The following is a 27044-nucleotide window of genomic DNA, read 5'->3' on the forward strand; positions in this document are numbered from 1 at the left end:
GTTTAATTGCCACTGACTGCCAAGCTGTATTTCAAGATTGAGATATCATATACAAAAATTCAATGTTATACACCAAAATGCTGACTTGCTGTAGGCAAGATATACCAACAACAATAGACATTACCACAATATGCTAAGACAGAAAAATAAATATGAAATTCTACAAGAACACAAGAAATGGGAACAGGAGTAGGCCATCCAGTTCATCAAGCCCGCTCTGCCACGGTTTTAATCGTACTTAAATGACTCGTTATGTGCATGGTCTCACAACTCCAAAGGAAATGGGCCAATGACAATTTTTCTCAAGCAAAATATTTCATTAACAATTGGGTCTAGAACAGTCGATCTCAACCTTTTATCCCATTCACATACTACCTTAAGTAATTTCTTACTAAATCACAGAGCACCAATGGCATAGAGATTACTTAAGGTAGAATGTGAGTGGAAAGAAAAAGTGTTTGAAAACCACTGAATTAGATCATGGCTGATCAGAGGATAGGCTCATTTCTACCTACCTGCCTTTTCCTCATATCCCTTAATTCCCCTTCTATGTAAAAATCTATCCAACCTTGTCTTAAATACATTTACTAAGGACAACGAATTCCATAGATGCACCACCCTTTAGGAAAAGCAGTTCTTCATTTTGTCTTAAATATACTATCCTGAATCCAGAATCTCCTCCACCAATGGAAACAACTTACATACCTCTATCTTATCTATGCCTTTCATAATTTTATACGCTCCTACAAGATCCTCTCCAAAGTCTGGAAATTAGAGTCCCAGAGAACTCATTAGCTAACCCCCTCATCTCTGGAGTCAATCTGGTGAACCTCCTCTGTACAGTCTCCAAAGCCACACATCCTTCCTCAAGTAAAGAGATCAGTACTGCTCTCAGTACTCCAAATGTGGCCTCACCAGTACCTTGTACAGTTGCAGCATAACCTCCCTGCTCCCAAATTCAATCCCTCTAGCAATGAGGCCTTCTTGATGGCCTGCTGTACCTGTAAACCAACCTTTTGTAATTCATGTACAAGCGTTCTCAAGTCCTTCTACATGCAGCGATCGCTTGCCATTTAAATAATAGCCTGATCTTCCCAAATTCTAGATAAATAAACGATAAATAAAATAAAAGAAAAGGCAACATTTTAACAGTGCAGAATGATCTTTTGGAATAGTTTAGGATCAGGATTGGGGTCATGCAGGGAAGTATTATTATGAAATGCTTCAAGCATCTGATGATGGAACATATCAAAGATGAACCCATTTCAATTTGCCTACAGATGGAATCCTTCCACTGACGATGCTATGGAAGCCTTGTCCCTCTACTCCATCCTGACCCACCTGGAGAACAACGCCTCACACACCAAGTTGCTGTTCGTCAACTGCAACGTTTAATGCAATCATTCCCCACCCAGAGTCTGGTGGAGAAGCTGGGACTTAATACACTGCTCTGTAACTGGATTTTGAACTTCCTAACAGATAAAGACCACAGTCTGTCCAGGTGGGCAGCAGAGCATTGAGCACCGGCAAACAGCAGGGTTGTGCATTCAGCCTGGTCCTGTTCACACTACTAACCCACGACTATAACACCAGATCCAGCTTCAACAAAGACACCAAATTTGCAGATGACAACTGTAGTTGGCCTCATCAGCAACAATCACAATACAATGAAGATTTTATGTCCAGAGGACCATAAAATCCAGCAGCAATAGAAATTCACCAAGACAAATAGTAACTTAAGCAAAATTTGCTTTTAATTTTCTTTAAACATAAAAATAGGATCAAACTTTAACTTATTACTATTAACTTAACCCCCTTCTAATTCTAAGAGCATGTGTATGTAATGTGCATATGTTCAGGAAAGTTTTTTGATTCACAGTCCAATCTCATTTCTCACTCCTCCAAGTTCACCAGTATCAGGCAATTCTTACACTGTGCACAGAATTTAACATTTATGAATTTTCACCAAGCTCTGGTGCTTCAATGGTTCTGGTTGGTTTCAGAGAGAAAAATTTGTTGCTCATTGGATACACACAAACGGATTCCCTCCCATCAGCCATTTCAGTGTCTTGCCGAAGAAACGTGCCTCATCATGGGTTTTCCAAATGATAATCTCTTCTTCCAGATCACCACAAAGTTTCTCTTGCTTCAGGAGAAACACTCCAGCCAGCCATTTCCTCTTGTAAGGGCTACAAGGGTTTTCAACAGGCTAAACTCTCAACCTATCTTCAAAAATGAGTTTTAAACAGCTGCCAGCTTGTCATGTTCCAGTCCCAGCTGTTGAACTGTCTCTCCCCCAAAGAGAAATCTAGTTTAGTCTTTTCCCCTCTCTCTGCTTGTAAAAACCAGAACCTCTTGCTGGGCTAACCTAATCCTTGAAAGATCTATCAGCACTTTGATCCTGGACTGCTTATTTGCACCTGCTTTTTAAAATTCCTTCCAAAACAGTCCCATTGTCTTTTGCAAAGCCACTGGAGCCTGCATGTCTGGTTTCAGCCAAGCTCTTGCATTTAAAATGAGATGTGAAGTATTACTCGGTTTGTGAAGTGACTTACACTAAACCCCACAATCTCTTAAAAACACATTACTATACAAAATATATAATATAATCCATCATAAAGTGGAATATCTCATTAAATTTTTTTTTCTTTCTTTGGCTTGGCTTCGCGGACGAAGATTTATGGAGGGGGTAAAAAGTCCACGTCAGCTGCAGGCTCGTTTGTGGCTGACCAGTCCGATGCGGGACAGGCAGACACGATTGCAGCGGTTGCAAGGGAAAATTGGTTGGTTGGGGTTGGGTGTTGGGTTTTTCCTCCTTTGCCTTTTGTCAGTGAGGTGGGCTCTGCGGTCTTCTTCAAAGGAGGCTGCTGCCCGCCAAACTGTGAGGCGCCAAGATGCACGGTTTGAGGCGTTATCAGCCCACTGGCGGTGGTCAATGTGGCAGGCACCAAGAGATTTCTTTAGGCAGTCCTTGTACCTTTTCTTTGGTGCACCTCTGTCACGGTGGCCAGTGGAGAGCTCGCCATATAATACGATCTTGGGAAGGCGATGGTCCTCCATTCTGGAGACGTGACCCATCCAGCGCAGCTGGATCTTCAGCAGCGTGGACTCGATGCTGTCGACCTCTGCCATCTCGAGTACCTCGACGTTAGGGGTGTGAGCGCTCCAATGGATGTTGAGGATGGAGCGGAGACAACGCTGGTGGAAGCGTTCTAGGAGCCGTAGGTGGTGCCGGTAGAGGACCCATGATTCGGAGCCGAACAGGAGTGTGGGTATGACAACGGCTCTGTATACGCTTATCTTTGTGAGGTTTTTCAGTTGGTTGTTTTTCCAGACTCTTTTGTGTAGTCTTCCAAAGGCGCTATTTGCCTTGGCGAGTCTGTTGTCTATCTCATTGTCGATCCTTGCATCTGATGAAATGGTGCAGCCGAGATAGGTAAACTGGTTGACCGTTTTGAGTTTTGTGTGCCCGATGGAGATGTGGGGGGGCTGGTAGTCATGGTGGGGAGCTGGCTGATGGAGGACCTCAGTTTTCTTCAGGCTGACTTCCAGGCCAAACATTTTGGCAGTTTCCGCAAAGCAGGACGTCAAGCGCTGAAGAGCTGGCTCTGAATGGGCAACTAAAGCGGCATCATCTGCAAAGAGTAGTTCACGGACAAGTTTCTCTTGTGTCTTGGTGTGAGCTTGCAGGCGCCTCAGATTGAAGAGACTGCCATCCGTGCGGTACCGGATGTAAACAGCGTCTTCATTGTTGGGGTCTTTCATGGCTTGGTTCAGCATCATGCTGAAGAAGATTGAAAAGAGGGTTGGTGCGAGAACACAGCCTTGCTTCACGCCATTGTTAATGGAGAAGGGTTCAGAGAGCTCATTGCTGTATCTGACCCAACCTTGTTGGTTTTCGTGCAGTTGGATAATCATGTTGAGGAACTTTGGGGGACATCCGATGCGCTCTAGTATTTGCCAAAGCCCTTTCCTGCTCACGGTGTCGAAGGCTTTGGTGAGGTCAACAAAGGTGATGTAGAGTCCTTTGTTTTGTTCTCTACACTTTTCTTGGAGCTGTCTGAGGGCAAAGACCATGTCAGTGGTTCCTCTGTTAGCGCGAAAGCCGCACTGTGATTCTGGGAGAATATTCTCAGCGACACTAGGTATTATTCTATTTAGTAGAATCCTAGCGAAGATTTTGCCTGCAATGGAGAGCAACGTGATTCCCCTGTAGTTTGAGCAGTCTGATTTCTCGCCTTTGTTTTTGTACAGGGTGATGATGGTGGCATCACGAAGATCCTGAGGCAGTTTACCTTGGTCCCAACAAAGCTTGAAAAACTCATGCAGTTTGGCATGCAGAGTTTTGCCGCCAGCCTTCCAGACTTCTGGGGGGATTCCATCCATACCTGCTGCTTTGCCACTTTTCAGTTGTTCCATACCTGCTGCTTTGCCACTTTTCAGTTGTTCAGCCTCGGTCGAGTGAGGCAGACGGAGGCCCCGGTCCGGGCAGTATGGACCGACCTAGGAGGGGAGGCAGGCCCCTCCAGCCCGGGTAAGAAACCTGCATAGGAGAAGGCCACTCCGATATAAAACCTACGACCCAAGGACCTCGCTGCCACGTCCCAGCTTGCTTGGCCACGGCACACGAACCATGGGTGTAAAGGGAGGGGCCAGTACTGCGCGCACTACACTCCACCTAAAAGCTCCTTTGCGCAGGCCCGAGGACAGGTCCACGTCCTCCCCCTCCACGTCCTCCCCCTCCACGTCCTCCCCCTCCACGTCCTCCCCCTCCACGTCCTCCCCCTCCACGTCCTCCCCCTCCACGTCCTCCCCCTCCACGTCCTCCCCCTCCACGTCCTCCCCCTCCACGTCCTCCCCCTCCACGTCCTCCCCCTCCACGTCCTCCCCCTCCACGTCCTCCCCCTCCACGTCCTCCCCCTCCACGTCCTCCCCCTCCACGTCCTCCCCCTCCACGTCCTCCCCCTCCACGTCCTCCCCCTCCACGTCCTCCCCCTCCACGTCCTCCCCCTCCACGTCCTCCCCCTCCACGTCCTCCCCCTCCACGTCCTCCCCCTCCACGTCCTCCCCCTCCACGTCCTCCCCCTCCACGTCCTCCCCCTCCACGTCCTCCCCCTCCACGTCCTCCCCCTCCACGTCCTCCCCCTCCACGTCCTCCCCCTCCACGTCCTCCCCCTCCACGTCCTCCCCCTCCACGTCCTCCCCCTCAAAAGATGCTCACAAACTCAAGCTAGCATGCTGGAACATCAGAACCATGCTAGATAAGACTGACAGCCATCGACCTGAACGTCGGTCTGCCCTCATTGCACATGAACTCCTCAGACTTGACATCGACATAGCCGCTCTCAGTGAAGTCCGCCTGGCAGATGTAGGCAGCTTCCAAGAACGCGGCGCGGGCTACACACTCTACTGGTCTGGCAAGCCTTCGGATGAACGACGCCTATCTGGTGTAGGCTTCATGGTCAAGAGCTTCATTGCCTCCAAACTCGAAAACCTTCCGACAGGCCTCTCGGACCGAATCATGTCCATGCGACTCCCACTTCAAAACAAGCGTCACATCACCCTCATCAGTGTCTATGCTCCAACCCTCCAGGCGGAACCAGCAGAAAAGAACAAGTTCTACACCGACCTGCGCAACCTCATCCAACGTACCCCTACAGCCGACAAGGTTGTCATCCTGGGCGACTTCAACGCTCGTGTCGGCAAAGACTCAGAAACCTGGCCAGGAATCCTGGGCAAGCATGGCGTCGGCAAGTGCAACGACAATGGGCGCCTCCTGTTGGAGCTCTGCGCAGAACAGCGGCTTGTCATTACAAACACCCTTTTTCAGCAGAGGGACAGCCTTAAGACCACCTGGATGCATCCCCGATCCAAACACTGGCACCTCCTGGACTACATCCTGGTGCGAGAAAGTGACAAACAAGATGTGCTCCACACCAGGGTCATGCCTAGCGCGGAATGCCACACTGACCACCGGCTGGTTCGCTGCAAGCTCAACCTTCACTTCAAGCCAAAGCCCAGGAACAATAAAGCCCCCAGAAAGAGGTTCAATGTTGGAAAACTGCAGTCAGACGAAGCGAGAGGAAACTTCCAGGCAAACCTCAAAGCAAAGCTCGACGTTGCAACCCGCCTCACGGACCCGTCCCCTGAAACCCTCTGGGATCAGTTGAAGACTACCATACTGCAATCCACTGAAGAGGTACTGGGCTTCTCCTCCAGGAAAAACAAGGACTGGTTTGACGAAAACAGCCAGGAAATCCAGGAGCTGCTGGCAAAGAAGCGAGCTGCCCACCAGGCTCACCTTACAAAGCCGTCCTGTCCAGAGAAGAAACAAGCCTTCCGTCGCGCATGCAGCCATCTTCAGCGCAAACTCCGGGAGATCCAAAATGAGTGGTGGACTAGCCTCGCCAAACGAACACAGCTCAGCGCGGACATTGGCGACTTCAGGGGTTTCTACGAGGCTCTAAAGGCTGTGTACGGCCCCTCACCCCAAGTCCAAAGCCCGCTGCGCAGCTCAGACGGCAAAGTCCTCCTCAGCGACAAGATCTCCATCCTCAACCGATGGTCAGAACACTTCCAATCTCTTTTCAGTACCAACCGCTCAGTCCAAGATTCCGCCCTGCTCCAGCTCCCTCAACAGCCCCTAAGGCTAGAGCTGGATGAGGTTCCCACCCTGGATGAGACATATAAGGCAATCGATCTCATTAAATAGTGCAAGAACAACAACCTAAGTCTCAACGTGGACAAGATGAAGGAGATGATCATGGAATTTAGGAGGTCCAAGGATGACCAACCTCCACTATGCATTATAACTTGGTAGAGGAGAGAGTGGAGATCACAAAATTCCTCAGAAACCACTTAAGAAGTGGCGTATTCTGGACACACACTTGTCAGGAAGGCACAACAGTGAATGAACATCCTTAGAAGGCTGAGGCGGGCAAGGCCACCATTCTGTCAACTTTCTACAAAAGCTCTAATGAGAGCATGCTGGCCGGCTGCATCACAGTGTAACAAGGTTGCTGTAAAGCCTCGGACTGGAGATCAATCCACAGGATCATGAGAGTGAGGATCTCTGAAGTCTCTCTCCACCTCCTCCTGGCCCCCACCCCACTTTGATGTGATTTGCCAGGATCATTGTTTGAAGGAAACTCACAAAATTTGCGAGGAACCCTCCAACCCCACACTCAGTATCTTCCAACTACTCCCGTTCAGAAAGAGATACAAATGTATTAGATCCAGAACCACCAGAATGAGAAACATCTTCTTCACACAGGCACTGACTACTGAATGACTACTGATAGCTAAAATAATTCTCTATTTATTAATGGTAATTATTTAGAATGCATATATAAAAGACATGTATGTAAGGGTCTGTGTGGGTGTTTGTGCTTTGGACCGGAGAATACTATTTCATCGGGTTGCTCTGTTACAACTGAATGATAAATAAACCTAAACTGTTGGATTAAAAACTGTTCTTGAACCTGGAGGTGCAGGACTTTATGCTTCTGTTCCTTCTGCCTGAAGGTAGAAGTGAGAAGAGCTTATGACCAGCATGGTGGAATCCTTCATGATGTTGGTCGCCTTCCTGAGAATGGGAGGGCGGTGTTCGTGATTGACTTGGCTATGGCTGCCACTTTCTGCAGCCTTTGAGTTCCTGGGCACTCAAGTTTCCAAACCAGGCCACACTGCAACCATCGAATATACTTTCAATATACATCTGAAACACTCAGATTACTCTTCAAAGTTGCTTTGATGTACAGACGAAGTCCTCAGACATGGGTTCCCAGGAACCTAAGGTACTAACTCTCCACAACCGCTGCACAATGAAGACAGATGCGTGGTCCCTTGTCCTTCCATTCCTATCATTCATAATACAGCTCCTTGACCTTGCTGAGGTTGAGAGCAAGATTGCTGAATCTAGCAGTATACATCCAGATCTTCAAACTCCATTTTGCATTCTGACTCACCATTATCCAACCAACAACTTGGTGTCGTCAACAAATGTATAGATTGCGTTGGAGCTGAACTTAACCACGCAGTCATAAGTGTAGAGGGAATTGCTACTAGAACATTTCCAAAAGCTTTGGAACATTTTTTACTTCCTTGCATACAGAGGATCAAATTTCTTTCATATGTACAAAGTTTGTAGAATGCCACAACCCCACTTTATAAACATGAACCACATGGGCTGGTTCTGCCCTGAGCTGACACAGAATTACAGGACAACTCAAGTGAAATGTGCCAATTCTTCCTGACAGTTATTCAAAAGATGAAATTAGACTAACACTGCAAAATACTCATTTTAATCAATTGTGTTAATAAAATGAATATTCACAGAAGAGAAAACATCCACCATGAAGGCATTTCAGTTGGGACCTTAGCTTGCAGTAAGCATTTAGTTTCCAGCAGCCAATTAGTTTATTATCAGCAAGATGCAAAATTAAAATTTAGATTACAGTTGGCAATAACTTTTGAAACCAAAATGGTCATAAAACCACAAAGTATTTAAACAGGCCAAAGACAAAACTTGTGCCATATTTGTCTTGCTCCTAGAATTCACCTGTCCTTCAAGTCCATGACCCTCTGGCCATTGACTCTGACCCCAGCCCATATGCTGTATTGCCTTTGGTGGTTGTCTCACTGCTTTCCCCTCATCTCAGTAGTCGTCAAGCCACACTGAACCCCAGCCCATACCTTCAGCCGTGACTTTCATGGGATGAAAGTGCACCGACTATGGCTGCTTGGTTACAGTTTCAGCCCACATTGCCTGGCGAACGCAGCATCTCTCTTCAGTACTGGTAGCGGTGCCTTCAGCAGCCTCAGCTTCAACCCCAGAAATTTCCTCCCTCTGCTTCTCCAGTTCTCAGTTCCAGTTTATTATTTCATCCAAAAATCAGAAAAGATTGAAGCAGGAAAATGGTTTCCACCAGCAGGTGAGACTAGAACCAGGGAACATAGCCTCAAGATTCAGGGGAGTAGATCAAGACAGAGCTGAGGAGAAACTGCTTCTCCAAAGAGGAGTGCATCTGTTGGTAGTCAAATTGTTGATTAAAGACACAGACAGATATTTACATACTAGGGGAATTAAAGATTATGGGGAAAGGGTAGGAGGATCTAATTTCAGAGTCAGGACGGACATTGTGGAATGCTCTCTGTTCTTCTAGGCAAATACTGCCTCCGCAAAATCCTCCAAATCCACTGAAAGGATAAGGGAATCTAATGTCCTCATTTTTGGTAGGTCATAATTGTTTGTGTACCTGACACCAGTCTTCCAAAACGTACTCTCAACTCCTATCTCTTTCATTGGAAGAGGTGCCTTGAAAAGATTCATTCAAGCACCTAAAACAGACACCTCCCCACTGGTTCCTGGGAATCCCTGGCCTATGACTGCTCGAAGTGGAGAAAGCCGCTCACTTGACCCAAGAGAGTGGAAACTCAGCTTTGGTGGTAAAACCTGCACACCACACTGCTTCGCACCTCTTGTGCCATCTATGGGTCCCAAAATGGACTCATCAGCCACCAGAGAACTGGAATGGAAGCTAGCCACTCTCAACCCTGGATGAGAGGACAGATTAGCATGGGGCAGCATGGTTGGTGTAGCGCTTAGCGTAATGCTATTACAGTACCTGCAATCGGGACCGGGGTTCTGTCAGGAGTTTATACGCTATCCCTGTGTCTGCATGGGTTTCCCCCATGGGCTCCAGTTTCCTCCTACCGTTCAAAACATGCTGGGGGTGTAGGTTACCGAAATGGCCTATTACCGTGGTGGATGTTTGTGTTGTTCCCATTGAAAATCTGAGGGGAACTCTCTTTTGCTTCTCTTTCTCGGATTGTAAGGAATGTAAGGCCATTTCTGCCAGTGGCGAATCTGTCTGCCTTGCAGCAGGCAAAAGGAAATTCCATGTAATGGGACACTGTTTTATTACTAATGACAATAAATTGAATCGTGTAAATCGTTCCTCAGTGGAATCTGAGTTCTTCCTGTCAGCAACATGAGATCTCCAAGGAATACTCGGCAATTGAGATGCAGCAACTAATTTAAAATGAATAGCAAACAACGTTGGTGGGTTCTAAATCATCTAATTTAGAGGATCCTATAAAGGGAAAGAAAACCTGCAGTTATTTCAGACACCGCAAAGACCTGCTTCTTACAGGCGCAGAAGAGCTGCAAGAATTCAAAGCATAGTTGCAATGATTGAATGTCATTTGAAAAGAAAATCCCATCCAGAAACTAACTCAAATGACATGATTAGGTCTGTAGAATGGGGCTGAAGCTTTCTCCCTATTAACTCAGCTGTTGCCACTGAATCTGACTGACACTTCCCACTGATGGTGCTTTGCCACAAGAACACAACCATAAATTCATTTCACTTATTCATCCAAGAAGATTTGTGTCAAGAGTAATAAAAGATAAAATGATCAAGGAAACAAATTACAAGGTTTATCAATAGTGTCCAAGACAAAACCAATTGTAAGATGACAGTATTCAATAAACAATGTAATAATTGCTGACAAAATATTAAGCCTCAATTCTAAACAAACCTCCCCCACTGAAGTTAATACAGGGGAGGGATAAAAAAAAATGATGCAGCTTAAAACCAGAAAAACAGTTATGATTTTGATGGGAGGAGGAATTAAGCTCAAAAATCATAAACTTTCCTGAAGTGGGAACAGTTTAGGCAGAAATGCAGTCAGTGCAGATGAGCGGACCACCACATAAAAGGCCCTTGTATTCTGACAGGACCAGGGAGGGATAGCTGTACTCAACAGTGAGGGTCATTGCTTTTGTGTGGCTGCAACATTCACAACACACACCTGAACTTACTGCATGATTTCCGCAATGCTTTTCTTGCCCAATCACAAAAGGCAGCATTCATTTTGCATCACAACCCAATCAAAGGTATTCACCTTTCTGCAGCATTCGGGGTTCATTGGATTCCATTTCCCCACCCCCATTGGAAGGTGTAAGGGCTGCACCAGGCAACTATGATGGAGTTTCTTTCCTGCACCATACCAAGATTTTATTGTCACGAAATACCCAAAGCCAGCTAAATGCTTCTGAAGCACTGTCACTAATGCAATGTAGAAATGAATGCAAACAATTTGGGTCCAGCAAGCCCCCTCAAATCATTCCCCTGCCCCCCCCCCCCCCCACCACCAAAGTGACATTGTTTGAGGGATAAACAAATGGCTGGGATGACAGAGAGAGCTCTTTGTGGTTCTTCTTCCATAAGAGTGCTATGAGAACTTTTAAATTCACTAAAGGTTTAAAGTCACAAACAAAGGTCAAGATCTGTGACTGCAAATTCTCCTTGGGAGGGCCATGGTAGATTTTATGTCTGGACTGGAAGAAAGAATTTCCTGTCTCACAGATGCAAGAGGACAGCACTGAGTGGCAGGTGCCAATTGACATCAAACCCACTGACACAAGTCAGGCTAAAAAGGAATAAGTGCTCTGTAAAGTGACCAGACCACAACACACTCCTTCAACCCATTAACCCATTGTGGAGACATTACTGATACACAATGTCCTAAGTGCTTCTGTTAGACAAATTATTTTCATTCATAAATGGATGATGGCCTGGTCAGAGCAGATTATTTGACCTCCTGTGCAGTGGAGCTAATTCATTCCATGGAGTGAACAACTTCTACCAACAGGGGTAACAATGGGCCCCTCGTCTTAAAATTGAATAAATGCAAAATGCCAGCAGGCATTGAGGAGGGAGCTTTCAATATCAAATAAAAACATCAAATAAGCAGCAATGGAAAATAACCAGCTCCACAGCTGTACATAAAATGTCTTGCAGCTGTGCATCTTGACAACCTTTTAAAGCACAATTAAGAGTGTCCTGTCTAGCTGCATCATTGTGTACAGTAGCTGCAAAGCATCGGACAGGCAGGCAATGCAGAGGATCATAAAACAGCTGGTACTGGGGTCTCCCTTTCTTCTTTTGACAAGATTCACTGAGAGAATGATTTAAATAGGGCTCAAAGAATTATTGAGAATCCCCATTATCCATCACACAGAATCTTCGATCTTCTACCATCAAGGAGGAGGTACAGGAGTATCAAAATCAAGACTGCCAGGTTGGGAAATAGCTTCTTCAGACTGGCTATGAGATTGATGAACAATATCTTGTAACCTTGGGTCTCTTAATGAAATTGAGAGAATTATTCCAGAATAGTTATGCCTATTTATTTGTTGTGTGAATTTTTCTCTCTTCAGGCATTTGTATTATTTTTAATAATTGATTTTTAAACTTTTACCTGGGTTGAAGTGAGAGGGAGTGTGATTTTTTTTGGGGAGGAAAGAGAAGGAAAAAGAGAGGACTTGGCAAACAATGACCTGTAAAAGGGGAGGATTGTTCCCCTATAATACCTGGCTAATACAAGTCTGTAAAACTGGTCTGGATAAATGCTGTTTCTTCCGGTTGTGCACGTACAGTCAGATGCCAATAAACTTGATGCTCCACATGTGTCTTCTCCCACCACTTTACTCCTTATCAATATATCCCTTTGTTCCTTCCTGCCTCATTGCTTCTCTGGCTTTTCCTAGAAATACATCCTCGCCCCTGTGCACTGATCACTTTCAGCACTCTTCATTGAGATTGCTCGGAGATTCTGAGCAGAGTTACGAATTACTATCTTGTATTTATCAGCCAGAGCTCTGGTCACCTCCAGTGAGGGGAACTATCTTCATTTCTACTTTGTCCAACACCTCCAATCTGCACTACCAACATCGAAATGGATCCCTATCACCATGGTCGCAACTTCATGCAGCTGCTCCCTTTAGGCAGAAAGTACAGAAGCATGAAGTCCGGCACCATAGGTTTAACAGCTATCAAGCTTCTGAATCTCCTCTTACTACCCTATTCACAAAGTATTTCTGCACCACCAATAGACCTGACTTCACCTCAGATGCACCTTTTTTTCCTTGCACTAATTGTAACTATGAATGTTTACTTATATCATTTATATTCACAACATTTTTCTGTTCCAGGGTAATTTAATGTGTACTATTGTAGTTGGTGTGTCTTGCCTATCTGTAGCAAGTGACAATTTTGATGCATTATGATATTATTATCCTGTCAGTCCCCTTAAGACTTGCTTTTTCTAGTGGAAAGAAACTTCCAATCTTTCTTGACAATTAAACTCAGGTATGAAGTTATCCTTGTGAACCTTCCCTTCATCTCTCGTATCTCCGCATGCTTTAGAACTACAGCACAAAAATAGGCCCTTCATTGTGCCTTGTCCTAGCAACCTGGACCCGGAACATGGTCCTCCATACCCCTCCCATCCACGATATCTCTTAAATGACTTTCACTGGCTGCTAATTCTACACCCTCATTATTCAGAGTGAAAGTTTCCCTTAATATTCCCCTTAAACATTTCACCTTCCAGCCTTAACCCACATCCTCACATTCTTCTCATCCAACCCCAGTGGAAAAAGCCTGTTTACATTTACCCTATCTATAACCCCTCCTAAATTTAATTAGCAATGTTTTCTATAACAGTCTGAAACTGTGCACAATACTTCAAACTCAAAAACAGTTTCTACCTTATTCCTGAAAATAATTTGTTGGCACTGCCATCCCCTTTGGAATAGCCACACAACAGATTATGCAAAGAACAAGATCACTGAAGCATTAATAATAGCTTTGAGGCCCACTGTTATTAAGGAGAAATTCAAGCAGTAAATGGATAGTTTAAGGGGAAAATCAGGACCATGGTTCTTAACGTACCCCTTTCTGGTTTAAGCTGTGCGTCTCAAATAAATGGCTGAAGAGATTTGCTGTTGCCTCCACTGCTCACAGGAATCACAGCTCCTTGTAGAGCCCCAGCCATTTTTGGCTTCTACAATGGATTCCAGTCCAAAATCTCACAGGAACTCTGTCAATAAAAAAGCCTCTATCCGCAAGAATCCCCATCACCCAGGCCATTGGGAAGGAGGTACAGGAGCTTGAAAGTGACTACCTCACTTTCCCCTGTTTTCTTGCACAATTAATATATTTTTGAAATGTAATTTATAGCAATATTTGCACTGTAATGCAAATAAATTCTGATACATCAGATGACAAATCACAGATTATCACCTGTTCTCTATTCCTGCTCACTTTATTTCAACTCTGTTTAACATCAAGACTTCGACAAACTTCCTGAATATCACAACTGCAAGATATAAACAGAAAACACTGTAAAAAAAAAACTCAGCATCTGCAGAAAGAGAAACCTTGTTCATGCTTCAGGTCAACCCAAAATGTTAACACAGTTTCTCTCTCTCTCCCCAATTATGTTGACATATTCCCAGAATTTTTATTTGAGAATCTGCAGAGTTATTTTTTTGAGTTGTGAATTGATTCAAAATTGCATGATTTTTAAAAAATCTTGAAAGTAACTAAAATACTTGAATAATTAAAACTCTGAATACTCTCTCTTACATAGATGTAGCATGCTAAAAGGGAAAGTGCTCTTACTTGTATCATAAGAAAAGCGCTTTCATTTTTTCTGCACCATTCCAACATTGCCTTTCTCTGGCAAAACATTGGAAAAGGGTTCGCACTAGCTTAATATACATGTAAACCTATAAAATAAATACCCTTTATATTGGCAAGATGCAGTGAAACACAGAAGTTCCAGAGCTCAGAATCTTGTGCAAACCAAGAATTGCTGGAGGAACTCGGCATCCGTGGGTAGAAATGGTCAAATGTTTTGGGTCAAGATGCATTTCAGAAACGTGCGTTCCAACCACAGACCGTCTTCAAATGCAATGTTCTGACAAGTCCGAGACACACATGAGTGTGCTTTAATACATAGGGTTTTTAGACTGCAGGCACATAATGGCACAATCAACGGAACGTGCAGTAATTTTGAGTCAATTCCTGCAGGACCCTTCCAACTGTGAGGGAAGCCTGCAGGCGAAATTGCACCGCAAAACTCACCTCATGAATTGGACATCCAGCCGATGACTCGGGCCGCGTCGCTCCACGGAAAAGCACCGGGACGAACTCGCACAGGAACTGAAGGCGTGCAGTGTAAACGACCACAAGGTGAGTAATTATATTAATTTTTTCCAACATTGCTGTCTTTTTTAAAAAAAGACTATTGTTGAGAGTAGCCGGACTGCTCTTGGAGAACTCTATGGTTTTTAGACTGCAGACATGTCATGGCACAATCAAGGGATTTTGCCGCTACACGGCCAGTCTAAAAAGGACCGTGCGGGAATGTAGAGTCCAATTCCTGCTCTGTGATTTATCCAGCAGGACCCGCACAACTTTTTGGTGGAAGCCTGCAGTGTAAATCGTACCGGGAAAATTTGTGGTCGGTCATCCACACGACTGTTGCACTTGCAGTCGAGAAAGGGAGTCCGGTGTGAACGACCACACGGGTAGTCATTATGCTAATTCCCGGCAACAAAAAACAATTGATACTAAAGCAGCTTAGTAGCTATCGCAGAAACAAAACCTCACGCCTGCTCTGCATTTCCTACCAGCTCCAGCCCTTTATTCTGCCAGGTGCCTTCACGATTCCTGCAACTCATACGAATCCGTTACAGACCCACAACCACAATTTAAGTCGTCGGACAGAACGCCCGAGTGGGGGTCCCAGTCCACAGCCACCCCTCCGTCCCAACTTGAATCGCCAGAGAGGATTACCTGCGTGCCAGGAATTCATCAGAACTTGGCTGCCGGCAGAGTCCATGTTACAGCCCTGCGAGAGCTTGCAACGATCGTGCCCGGCGAGTCGGAAATTCGAGGTGCACGGTTTGAGAGGAGATTCGCTTTGCTCTCCGACGTTGGCCGAGCCACCGGTCGCCTGCGCGCTGCGCTGCTGCCCTCTGGAGCAAGTGAACAGGATTCCAGCGCTCGGGTCGCCGCCGTCCCAACCCGTGCGCAACAAGCGCCGGGAACCAAGCGGGTTAAAGGAGAAGACATCACACAGATGGTTAGGAAGGAGAGAGAAAATACGAAGGGCTGCAACCACGAAACTCGCCATCTTCCCACAAAAAAAGTATAAAGGCTGAACGGTGAAGTCTGGAATTGTACAGGTGCGGTGCCCCACGAAACGAGGCACAACTAGAACACGTGCACGTCTGTCCACTGGCGTAAACAGACATCGGATATTCGCAGACCTAGATAGTAATGCCCGTACAAAATCATAATCAAGGCATATTCACACACACACACACGCACACGTGTAGCTGTGGGAACACGGGCTCGTAGATCTACCTACCGAGGCGCACATGCCACTGGAGGAAGAAGACCCACCAGTGCCCATGCCCCGCTCACAGCCGGCCAGCATTAGCGGTCTCCGAGCCAAGAAAGCCCACTGTAACTGATGGAATCGATGCTGGGACAATTCGACCAAAATCTGCACCGGATGATTTATGGACCTCACTCTCCCAAACACATCATCGCGAACTCCAGGCACCAATACACGTTAAAGTACCGCCGCGAGTTTCTGGGTCACCCGAAGGGAGGTCTGTTGATTTTATTATACCAATCAATGCCAGCACTGAACTGTTCCTCAGACGGACAGGTCCATGCCTCACAACTTACCTTCCGACAGCAGACGAGTCGCGTGAACAAAAGATGGATCCAGGGTATCTTTCTCTGCCATCAGTTCTGGCAAATATTTCTCCCTCTGCATTGTTTTTGCAAGGTGAATTGAAATTGTCGTGTTAGAAGTTAAAACCTATTTCTGCTTCTCTGCACATCTGATTCAGCCGCTTCACGTCTGCAGCAACTGCCCACCGGGCCACCCAGTGCGCTCTCTCCACTAGCTTCCATCAGAGCCCGCCTTTCCCTCACAGCGATTGGACAACGCACGACCGTCCGGAAGCAGATCGAGAATGCCCATCGGTTCGCCTCTGCGTCAATCAGAATGAGGGACAGGGCAACGACGGTCGTTGCTGTCGTGTGACATCCCGACTGTTTTCAAGTCGCCTTTTAAATGTTTGCACTTGCAAAACCGAATTTGCTCCTTCTTGCATTCGGAGCGACTTTCAAGCGGAAATTAAAACGATGTTTAATCTTACGCCCGGTGCAAAACGCTCGCAATTGCTTGTCGTTTGCTGTGAACAAAGTTGCTCCGGGCTTTGCAATCGCGGGTTCACAACTTGGTGCATAATTGAAATGCCTGAGAAATGCTGATTTCAAAAGAGTCGGCGTGGTCACTTGGGATGGGTCGCTTTCACATTTCAATTGCCATGACTGATACGAACGCGTCCATTGAGTGGATACATGCTTACTATTTTAATGTGCGATTGAATGATCAATACATGCCCACAGTATTCTGCCGAAGCACTGTGTATGTCGTCAGAAAGCTCTGCATTCGCGTTAACAACTATAACTCGATTAATATTTCAAATATTACTCAGTATCCCCGAAATATCTTGGAGGCTGATGTTAAAAGGTCATTAGATTTTGATTGGAAATGTAACTTTTGTGGGTGAAGTCAGAATTGTCTATCACTCAAAAGAGATTGCAGTGAGGATATAGCTGCGATGCCTGGTGACAACGTCCTGCCCGACCCAGCGGTGCAAACGGCCAGAAGCAATAGGCTCCAGATCAAATGGCCGGAGCCCGATTTCCATGCACTTGGCTTCCTCGAACCCACGTTTCGACCGTTTGATGTGGAAGCGGTGTTGCCTGCTCCCGCAAAATAAAGTCCTGTAATACGGGACATTGTATCTTTCGGCAAACCCACTGGGCAAACGATAATATTTGCAGAGCTCTGGGCAGAGAAGAAAGTGGAACCGCCCGCCGGAGAACCACGGTTGTTAAACAGGAAAGTCTGCAGAAGCTGGGCATAAACTCAGCAGGTCACGGGGAAGTTAGGGTAACCAACATTTCGGGCTTGAGACGATGCTGCGTGATCTGCAGAGTTTCTCCAGCACGTGTGTATGAGACCAGGGCCCAGTGGTTGCCTTGTACGTTATAGGATGCTCTCCAAAGTCCTCCTCAGGACACTTTTAAAGGGACCGCATTTCCACTAGACGATAGACTCCCTCATCTGATCTGGATCCAACACTTCCCATGTTCTGCCTGGATCACCTCCAGTAATTAGGGTCCAAAGTTGACCTCTGGTGCAGCCTGTGGAGAGTGTTCATGTTCTCCCTGTGACTGCCTGGGAACATTGGCTGCTCTGGTTTCCTCCCATGTGTCAGAAACACATGCAAGTTGGTAGGTTAAGTGAAAATCGCACCCAGTGTGCAGGTGAATGGCACAATTTGGGAAGGAGTTCCGGGGAATGCAGGTAGAATAAATTAGTTTAGGATTTGTAGAAATGGATGATCCAGAAGCAGCATAGATCCAATGGGTTGAAGGGCCTCTTTCTGTCCTCTCTCTCTCTCTCTCTCTCCCTTTCTTATGGTTTTTAGACTGCAGGCATGTAACGGCACAATCAAGGGATTTCGCCACTACACGGCCAGTCTAAAAAAGATTGTGCAGGAATTTTAAAGCAATTCCTGCACTGCAATTTATCCTGCAGGACTCCTACAACTTTTTGGAGGAAGCCTGAAGTGTAAATCGTATCGGAAAAATTTGTTGTCAGTCATCCATTCTACTGCATGTCCAACCCCCAGGACTGTTGCACTCAAATTCTTGCAGTCTAAAAAGGTGTCCAGTGTGAACAACCACACAGGCAGTAATTATGTTAATTTTTCCACGATTTTCCCGATGTTGCAGTCTAAAAACCATATCTGACAAGTGTGAATGCCTCAATCACTACTCATTACTACGGAGTTTCATTACTCTGTGTTTGCCAATCTGAATGCACAGTTGTTAACCTCTCATTCTGTTGACCAGTACTTTATTATCAAAACTTACCAACAGTTCCCTGGATTTCAACATCCAACTGTTGAGTGATTTCACCAGAAATTTGATTAAACTCTCTGTGAGACTTATCAGAGATGGATTAGAACAGAACAAAAATAATGAGAAAATGTTAAATTAAGGAAAATCTCTGGTCCTAATTATAAACATTATTTTTCATCAATAAAGGTGGATGATTGTGCAGCAGCTGGTGCCTGATGCTTTAAGTGCATATTTAGGATGATTCATCTCGTAAAGTTGCTGGTTCACAGGTCCAACAAAATATTGGAATATCATAGGTCGTTATGTGCTTCTCTCCCACATATACTGTGCACCAAAAAAATGTTGACCCACCATCCTGCATACATCCAGGGTACTCACTTGTCCCAATGGGACACAGGGACCTTATCCTCTCCAACTACAATTTAAAATGTTGACTAAAATGCGGAATGGTCTTTGAACAGATATACCAAATGAACAAATACAGGGAGCATGAATATCTCAGGTAAAGCAGTGGAGACAAAAGATTCGTCAACCACTTTGAAACCAAAAAGCAATGTTGTTTACTTACATAAGTAAGATAGGAGACAATAAAATAAATGCAGATGTAGGGAATCTGAAATAAAATTTGAAAATGCTGGAAATAATCAGCAGGTCAGACAGCATCTGTTTGGAAGAAAAACACAGATTGTTGCAGTTCAAAGTCTCTTTGTCAGTTCCTGACAATATAATCCCTTGTGTTTTCCCCACCATTCTTGATGATCATGGCTGACCCTTAACACAGTGCAGTTTCCCTGCACCCTCTCCATATATCTCCATATATTTCCATACTCTGCTAAGAATGAACACAAAGACCTCTACAGCCCTCGAGAATGGAGAATCTCATCACCTTCTCTGTGGGAATTGCCCTTCATCAATCTCAGATGGTGAATCCTTTACTGTGAGACTGTCACCCCTCATCGAGCCAGTGAAGACCTGTCAGTATTTTGTAAATTTTTACAAGATCTCCCCTCATTCTTTTAAACTCCAGAGAATACAATCCAAGTTTTCTCAATTGCTCCTTGTTCAACGAATCAGCCATCTCTGGACCCAGTCCAGTGAAGCTTCTTGACACTCCTTCATGGCAAGCATATCCCCTTTTAGATAAGGAGACCAAAGTGGCATATAATACACCAGGTGTAGTTTTACCAAGGGCATACTGTATATACTGCTTATACAAGGAACCTGTGAATGATGATTTAATGCATACTGTCCTTGATTTTACAGCTGAAATGATGGCAGGACATTCAGGGTTTGCTCTGATTCCAACACAGAGCTAACTGCATCTTTCATTCATGTGTGTTACTAAATGTAGAAACTTCGAGACAGCTGTCAGTATTTTCCCCATACCTTCATCATGTATGATTTCAGATTAACTTCAGATATTTCAAATTCCAGATTGTTTACACCTGCTACATTGGGAAGCATTCTTCTCCAAGCAGTTCATCAAGTCTACTCTAACATTCATATCATCATACACAAACAGATGCAGATCATGAGGCTATAATGAGGGAGAACTTAGCAGGGCCAGCATGATAGCATTGTTGTGGGATAATTCAAGAGCCTGATGGATGCAGGGAAAAAAATGTAGATAAGCCTGTTGGTGCATGATTTCACACTCTTGAAACTTCTCCTTGATAGGAGGAGGGAGAGATGGATCTTTCAGTATGTTGGCTGCCTTACCCTGGCTGCAGAAAGTGAACATGGAATCAATGAAGTGGAGGAAAGTTTGCATAATGCTCTGAGCTGCACGCATCACCTTCTGTAGCGTCTTCTAATCTTGGCCACAGCGTATCACATAATGTGCGGCAATGCATCCTGTTAGAATTCTCTCAGTGGAGCACCTGTAGTGGTTCTGAGGGATAAGGGAAAATGCCGAACTTCCTTAGACTTCTAAGAAAGTAGAAGCGTTGGAATGCTTTCTTGACTGTCGCATCAATATAGTTGGTCCAGGTCTGATCATTGGATAATGAATTATTCTCAGTTCATACTACCATAAAGAGGTTACATTTTGTTACATGGTATACATGTGAAATTTTAGTGATTATCTAATCCATATCCACAGCTTAGAAAATTCCCTAGTCCAGAAACTAATTTTACAACTGTAGCCGAGCTCTACAAAGAAACACACACACACACACACACACACACTCACACTCACACTCACACACACACACACACACACACACACACACATCCCAGATCCATGCATATGAATGCTCTTCTTCTCCAGCCTGTTTCTGCTGAGTTAGCTAGCAGCTTGACCAATGCCATTTTATGGCTGTTGGTCTGATGCTGCCCCAGCTTCTACCGTTGCTGGTTCGTTGTCCTGCGAGTTGCTTTAGCGATCTCTGTCCACGTCTGCTGGCATGTGATGTGCCAGCCCAATCTCTGCATTTGCAGGCCACCACAGTAACTTCTTTCTTAGAACTATTTCAAAACAAAATGGGTTTTAAAATAAAATTTATTTTAGTTTTTTTAAATATATTAATCTTTATTATAGATTTCATGTTACCTTTAAATATTAAAGTTGAGTTTTTACTAGAGATACATAGGAGACTGCATATGCTGGAACCTGAAGCTAAACACAATCTTCTGGAAGAACACAGCAGGTCGAGCAGTATCAGTGGGAGAAAAAGAATGGTCGGCCTTTCAAGCTGAAATAGAGTTTTAGCCCAAAACTTCAACCATTCCTTTTCTCCCACTACATCGCTGCTTTTTCCAGCAGATTTTGTTCAGTTTTTCCTTTTTGGTTTGCTCTCATAAGAATTCTGCAATTATATTGGCTGTTCGGCCAGGTTACTGGGAACATTGTTGCTGGATATCAAGCACCCTCTAGAAGTGATGCCCACGGTGATCATTTTCAAAACAAGCAAGTCCACACTGCAAAGATCACCAGACTTTTTTTAAGGTTGGCAGAGATGTAATTTTTGACCATTAGTTCTAAAGAACTGTACAAATGACCATCTCCATGGATTGTCACCTCGTTGAGGTGGAGAAGCTTGTGTGCTCCTATGATCCCGATTGTGATGCCGTTTAGACCTATGCTCCTGGTGGGGGTCACCCATGGCGGTAAGGTCGAGGATGAGGCCCTTGACAAAGAACAATCCAACCAAGTCCTCAACGGTGGATCAGGCAGACAAAGTTACTCTGAACTCAGTGGCTGTGAAGGCAGATGAAGGTTGCAACAAATCCATCAGCTCCAATCATCATGGTTTTCATGCCTTTGGAACTAGTTGGTTGATTGGTGAAGTATCGCATGCTTTTGGAGTGCAACATCAAGTACACATTAAACAAATACATACACAGGCGTCTTTAGGCATCTTTGTGGATCAATGAGACGAAGGCCACCATCCTCGACTACGAGGGATAGCCACAACAAATTACCTAACCATCATGGCTTCCCATGGTTACTCTCGGTTGTTAAACACAACCTGAAGTTTAACTGTTGCTTACCAATGGACATTTCTATTCACTCTGCCTGAAAAGAGCACCTCAGTTTAGGCACTGAGTGCAGGAACTCTACAGTTGTCAATAATGTGGATGCTTCTCATTATTCAATGAGTATGATAGAAAACCTGAACCGATCTCACCAATCTCTTGAAAGAGACACTTCTTTCCAAGTTCTGTCCCAGGAAGAGACTACCAGGTGGACAGAGGAAAAGATTCAAGGATGTCCTCATAAGGTCCCTTATACTGAAAGCATTGGGAATTGTATTGGGAATATCGAATCTGAATTTGAGAGGATCCTGACCTCATGGATTCAGATGAAAAACTAGCAGCAAAGTAAAGATTATCCCTAAATAAATATCCAGATAAATAAACATATAAATGATAAATAAACAAACAAAAAAATAAGTAAATAAATAAATGAATAGATTGAATATATAATATGGTAATATATATATATATGTGTATATAATAAATTGAAAGAGTGTTTAGGTATTGAAGATGAAGAAGGTTGTGCAAGAATTACATAAAAATAGAGAGAACAAATGCATCCTCTGCTTTGAAAAATAAGTAATAACATAAAAGATGTTACTAGTACTAGGCCTGTACTCAATGGAATTTAGGAGAATGAGGGGGTGATCTCATTGAAACATTTTGGATGTTGAAAGGCATGGACAGAGTAGATGCAGAAAGGTTGTTTCCCATTGTGGGACAGTCTAGGTCAAGAGGGCATGACTTCAGGATTGAAGGACATCTGCTTAGAACAGAAATACAGAGGAATTTCTTCAGCCAGAGTGTGGTAAATCTGTAGAATTTGTTGTGATAGATTGTTGCCCAGGCCAGGTCATTGGGTATATTTAAGGCAGAGATTGATGGGATCTTGTTTAGCCAGGGCATGAAAGATTATGGGGAAGAAGGTCTTACAGTTGGGCTGAGTGGTATAATGGAACAGCTCATGATTAAATGGCAGGGCAGACTTGATGGGCTGAATAGCCTATTTCTGCTCCTATGTCTTATGGTTTACTATTCCAAGGTCAATGTTAATGGTGACTGAACACTAATGGGCACAGTGGTTCAACAAATTCTGATATCTGTTATGAAGACTGGTGAGCAAGTACACAGTAGCCCAGAAAACAGCCCTGCAATCAGATGTTCCTCACCAGCAACCACCACCCCCCCCCCCCCCACCACCACCACCACCATAATGCTTGTTGGGAGAGAGAACAAATGCTGGCAAAGCCGGCAGAAGTGGTGGCACATGGGTCCCATGGAGATCAATGGCACCAACAGACTCAACTGCTTTCAGCATTGAGAGAGAAAAAACAGAACAGAAAATATTCAGCAAAAAGGAGATTGGGTTGAAAGAAAGATGAGATTGAAATGAAAAGTAAATGAAAATTAAATCCAAATTGTAAAACTCTGTGACACTCTGAGACTTCATAGTTTTAATTGGACCTTTATGGACCAGAGAACATAATGCTAAAAATTATCGATAGATTGTGGATTTAACGAACAATTTGAGCACAAGTACAGAGGTGTCATGAAATTCAGGAAGTTGAGGGGAAGATGACATTTTCATGAGGCTTCTGACCAAGCAACATAAATCACCCAGACACATCTCCTGATTGGCAGATCATATTGTGTCATGTGCTTACCATGGGTTTCTGGGTCACTTATTTATTTGTAACTATTGGTGCCTTTAAGCTCACTGTTCATTCTCCAGCAAAAAAAAACTGGGCCATTGTTTTTTTTTTGGAATCCAAGCTCTCCTCATGTTCCTGATCTCCAAATCCTGAGTTTCAAAGGTTTCAGCTAACACAATTGCTCTAATTAGTCAACCACATCTGATAACAGATCTGAGGCAATTAATCACTGTTGGAAACTGCCAGGACTGGCAGACTAGAGTGCTAAAAACTTTGAGTCGCAGCATGCCAGTACTCTAACAAGATGAAGTTGGCAACGAAGGACCATTAACTTTTTTAAAATTCCACTTTGGGTTGCAGAATATCACCAGTAAGGTTACCTGCTGATGATGCCCCTTGAGAAGGTGTGATGAGCTGTCATTTTGAACCAGTTCTTGGAAGCTTCCCAAATTTCAAAAGAATGGAGGGTGGTGAGGGCAGGAGGATGTCAAATCAATAGAAGAAAATGATAATGATATTAAGCTTATTGTCATATAGATAAGTACAGATGCACTGAAATTCTCACTTGCTGCAGCCAAACAGGTACAAAATACATAATATTGCCCCAGTACAGAAATATATAATAAATATAAAAAATAGATAGACAAATAAATATTCACAGTTATAGATAGTGCAAAAAGGAAGAGGTTTCAATATTGCAGATTATTTTGATGGTCCTGGAGTAGTTTATAGTTAGTTTAGTATGGGGAGGTTCAAGAGTCTAATAGACATTGGATAAAAAACTGTTCTTGAACTAGGAGGTGCTAGATCAGACTTTTTTTTACTTCTGTCTGAAGGCAGCAGAGTGAAGAAGTTGTGACCAGGGTGATGGGGGGGCCTTATGATGTTGGCTACCTTCTTGAGGTTGCACCTCATACAGATGTCCTCAATCAATAGGACTTTGGAGCCCATGATGGAATTGGCTAATTTGTTACCTTCTGCGTTCTTGGGCACTTGAATTCAGGCCGCCAGTATTGCTCGTAGGTGTTCAAAAGACAAGGTGGTCACTCTTTGTATTTGGCAGGGAGTCACCTGAATTGGTGTAGCACTTAAAGCAAGATGGGAATTGCCTCTGAGGTCCAGTTGAGTTTGGGAATACCTGTGAATATCTCAGGACACTGAGATGAGTGGTCATTGTGTAGGTGGTGGATGGAGGTAAATAGGAACACAGACTGTGCTGAACTGGCAAGGGTAGTGAGCAGGATCAGACTGACCAAAATTCCTATCCATGCTTGGTAGCCCATCACCAGATCAGATGCTGGAGACATTGGACCAAGAACTCCAGCGGATGGTCTCAGTGGTGGTAAGTCCTCGGGTGTCACAGAGTTGACACGACACCCCTGCAAACTACATCTAGGCTCAGCAAGACCAGTCTCCGGTATGGCCTGCAGTAGCTGGGGATCTGGCAGTCTTTTAAATCTGCATCCAGGAAATCAATGGGTTTAACAATGGGTCTGGGGACTTCAAGTTAAGATGGCTAAATGCCATTCATAGCCACCACCATTATCTCAATATTTTGATTATGCACAGTGGCATTTATCTAGATTGGTGAAGAGATCATTATTATCCAACATTGTCATATTAAAAAAAACTTGTATTTGTAAAGCGCCCACCTCATTCTCAGAGCATCCTATTTGCATTTCTGTTGAAGTGCAGCCATTGTTGTATTCAAAGAAATATGTTGAAACCCAGATCATCTTTTTTTATCAGTGGGTGCAGGCTAATTATTAATGCTCTTTGAAAAATACCATATATTCATTAAACTCATCGTACAATTACCACAATGAAAAGACATTTGGACAGAGACATGGATAGGAAGGGCTCAGGATGTGGATTAAATGCAAGCAAATGTGAAAAATGGCTCATCTAGGAGTGCAGCTATACCTCAGCACTGTGTTGGAGGTGTGAGTGGCAATATAGCCCAAGAGCAGTCAGAAGCTCAGCTATGTCACATCTGGAAAGAGGCAGCACTGCGGGTATGTTGGGGCCACTCCAGATGCTGGAGATTTAGAAATAATGGAATGCACCGAAAACACTTGGCTGGTCATGCGCCATTTGTGGGAAGATCAATCTGTAAGTTGATATTTCAGTTCAACCTTATCTATTGACCATTTCTCTTCCATAGATGCAAACTATCCTGCTTGGATATTTCCAACTGCTTCTGTTTTTCTTTTCTTTTATCAGACAGGAAGGCACCTCTTGCAAGGAGAGTCGGGACCTTGAGGAATATTCTTTCTCCTCCTCACTCTCAGTCATTAAAAACAGATGAAACCCACCTCCTCTTCTCACTTCCCATTCTCAGCTCCAGCAATTCAACCTGTTCTTAGAATGGCAATTGAATTGAGGTACATTATGGCCCATAAGGCTGAACACAGAAAGTGACAAGCAGAAATAGGCAAAGGGTCTTGTCCTTTCAGTAATGTATGGAAAAAGTACATCTCTGATAGAGTGAGGCCAGAGTGGCCATGGGTGAATGGAGACAGTCGTAAGGGACTATGCTTCTTTGTCTGTGTAAAGTGTTGCTGACAGCAGGGCTGTGGGTTTAAGAGAGAAATCCGAGCCAATATCACCAATGGATGACGCCCAGCAGAAATGGCAAGTTTTGCTACAGATAGAGAACATGAGTTACCTGTAGTTGTAGAATTGATATTCAGTTCGGAAGGCTGCAATATACCCAAACAGAAGATGAGGATCAAGAGTGTGATGCTTCTTTTATTAACAACAAAGAAACTTGGTTTCTTTTTAAAACAACTAGATTTATTAAGCAAACAGCCCTAAGAACAGAATATACACATGCCAGACCTCATGTGGAAGCATCCATCTTGAATCTACCCAAGATGCAACAACATTGCCAAGATGGAACATTCTTCAGATGCTACACATTCTGTCTCAAACTCCTCCTGGTGGTAGCACTCTATCACTACATTCCCTTTCCTTGAGATGTTTAAACAGTATTCTTTCATTTTAAAGTTCAACACAAATATATCATGAACATCAGTGGCACAAATTTTTAAATGTGTAGTTATTTTTATTTTATAGATTCAATCTGTCAAGTGCTTTG

At 44.3% G+C, this 27044-nt stretch overlaps 1 protein-coding gene across 4 annotated transcripts in view; it reads right to left on the reverse strand.

Moving 5' to 3' along the window:
- The window catches only part of khdrbs2 (KH domain containing, RNA binding, signal transduction associated 2), a 513661-nt gene extending 496835 nt beyond the window's left edge, over positions 1–16826 (reverse strand). For 3 of the 4 annotated variants that reach the window (XM_069886092.1, XM_069886090.1, XM_069886095.1), the window contains exon 1: positions 16557–16826. In XM_069886092.1, coding sequence (XP_069742193.1) covers positions 16557–16647 — 91 coding nt within the window. In that variant the 5' untranslated portion in view covers positions 16648–16826. Of the gene's footprint in view, positions 1–15653; positions 15830–16556 lie in introns of those variants that run through there. The other variant, XM_069886094.1, reaches the window with a different exon arrangement.
- Between the last annotated feature and the right edge of the window lie 10218 nt (positions 16827–27044).

This window comes from Narcine bancroftii, chromosome 6, assembly GCF_036971445.1.
Source record: "Narcine bancroftii isolate sNarBan1 chromosome 6, sNarBan1.hap1, whole genome shotgun sequence".
NCBI lineage: Eukaryota > Metazoa > Chordata > Chondrichthyes > Torpediniformes > Narcinidae > Narcine > Narcine bancroftii.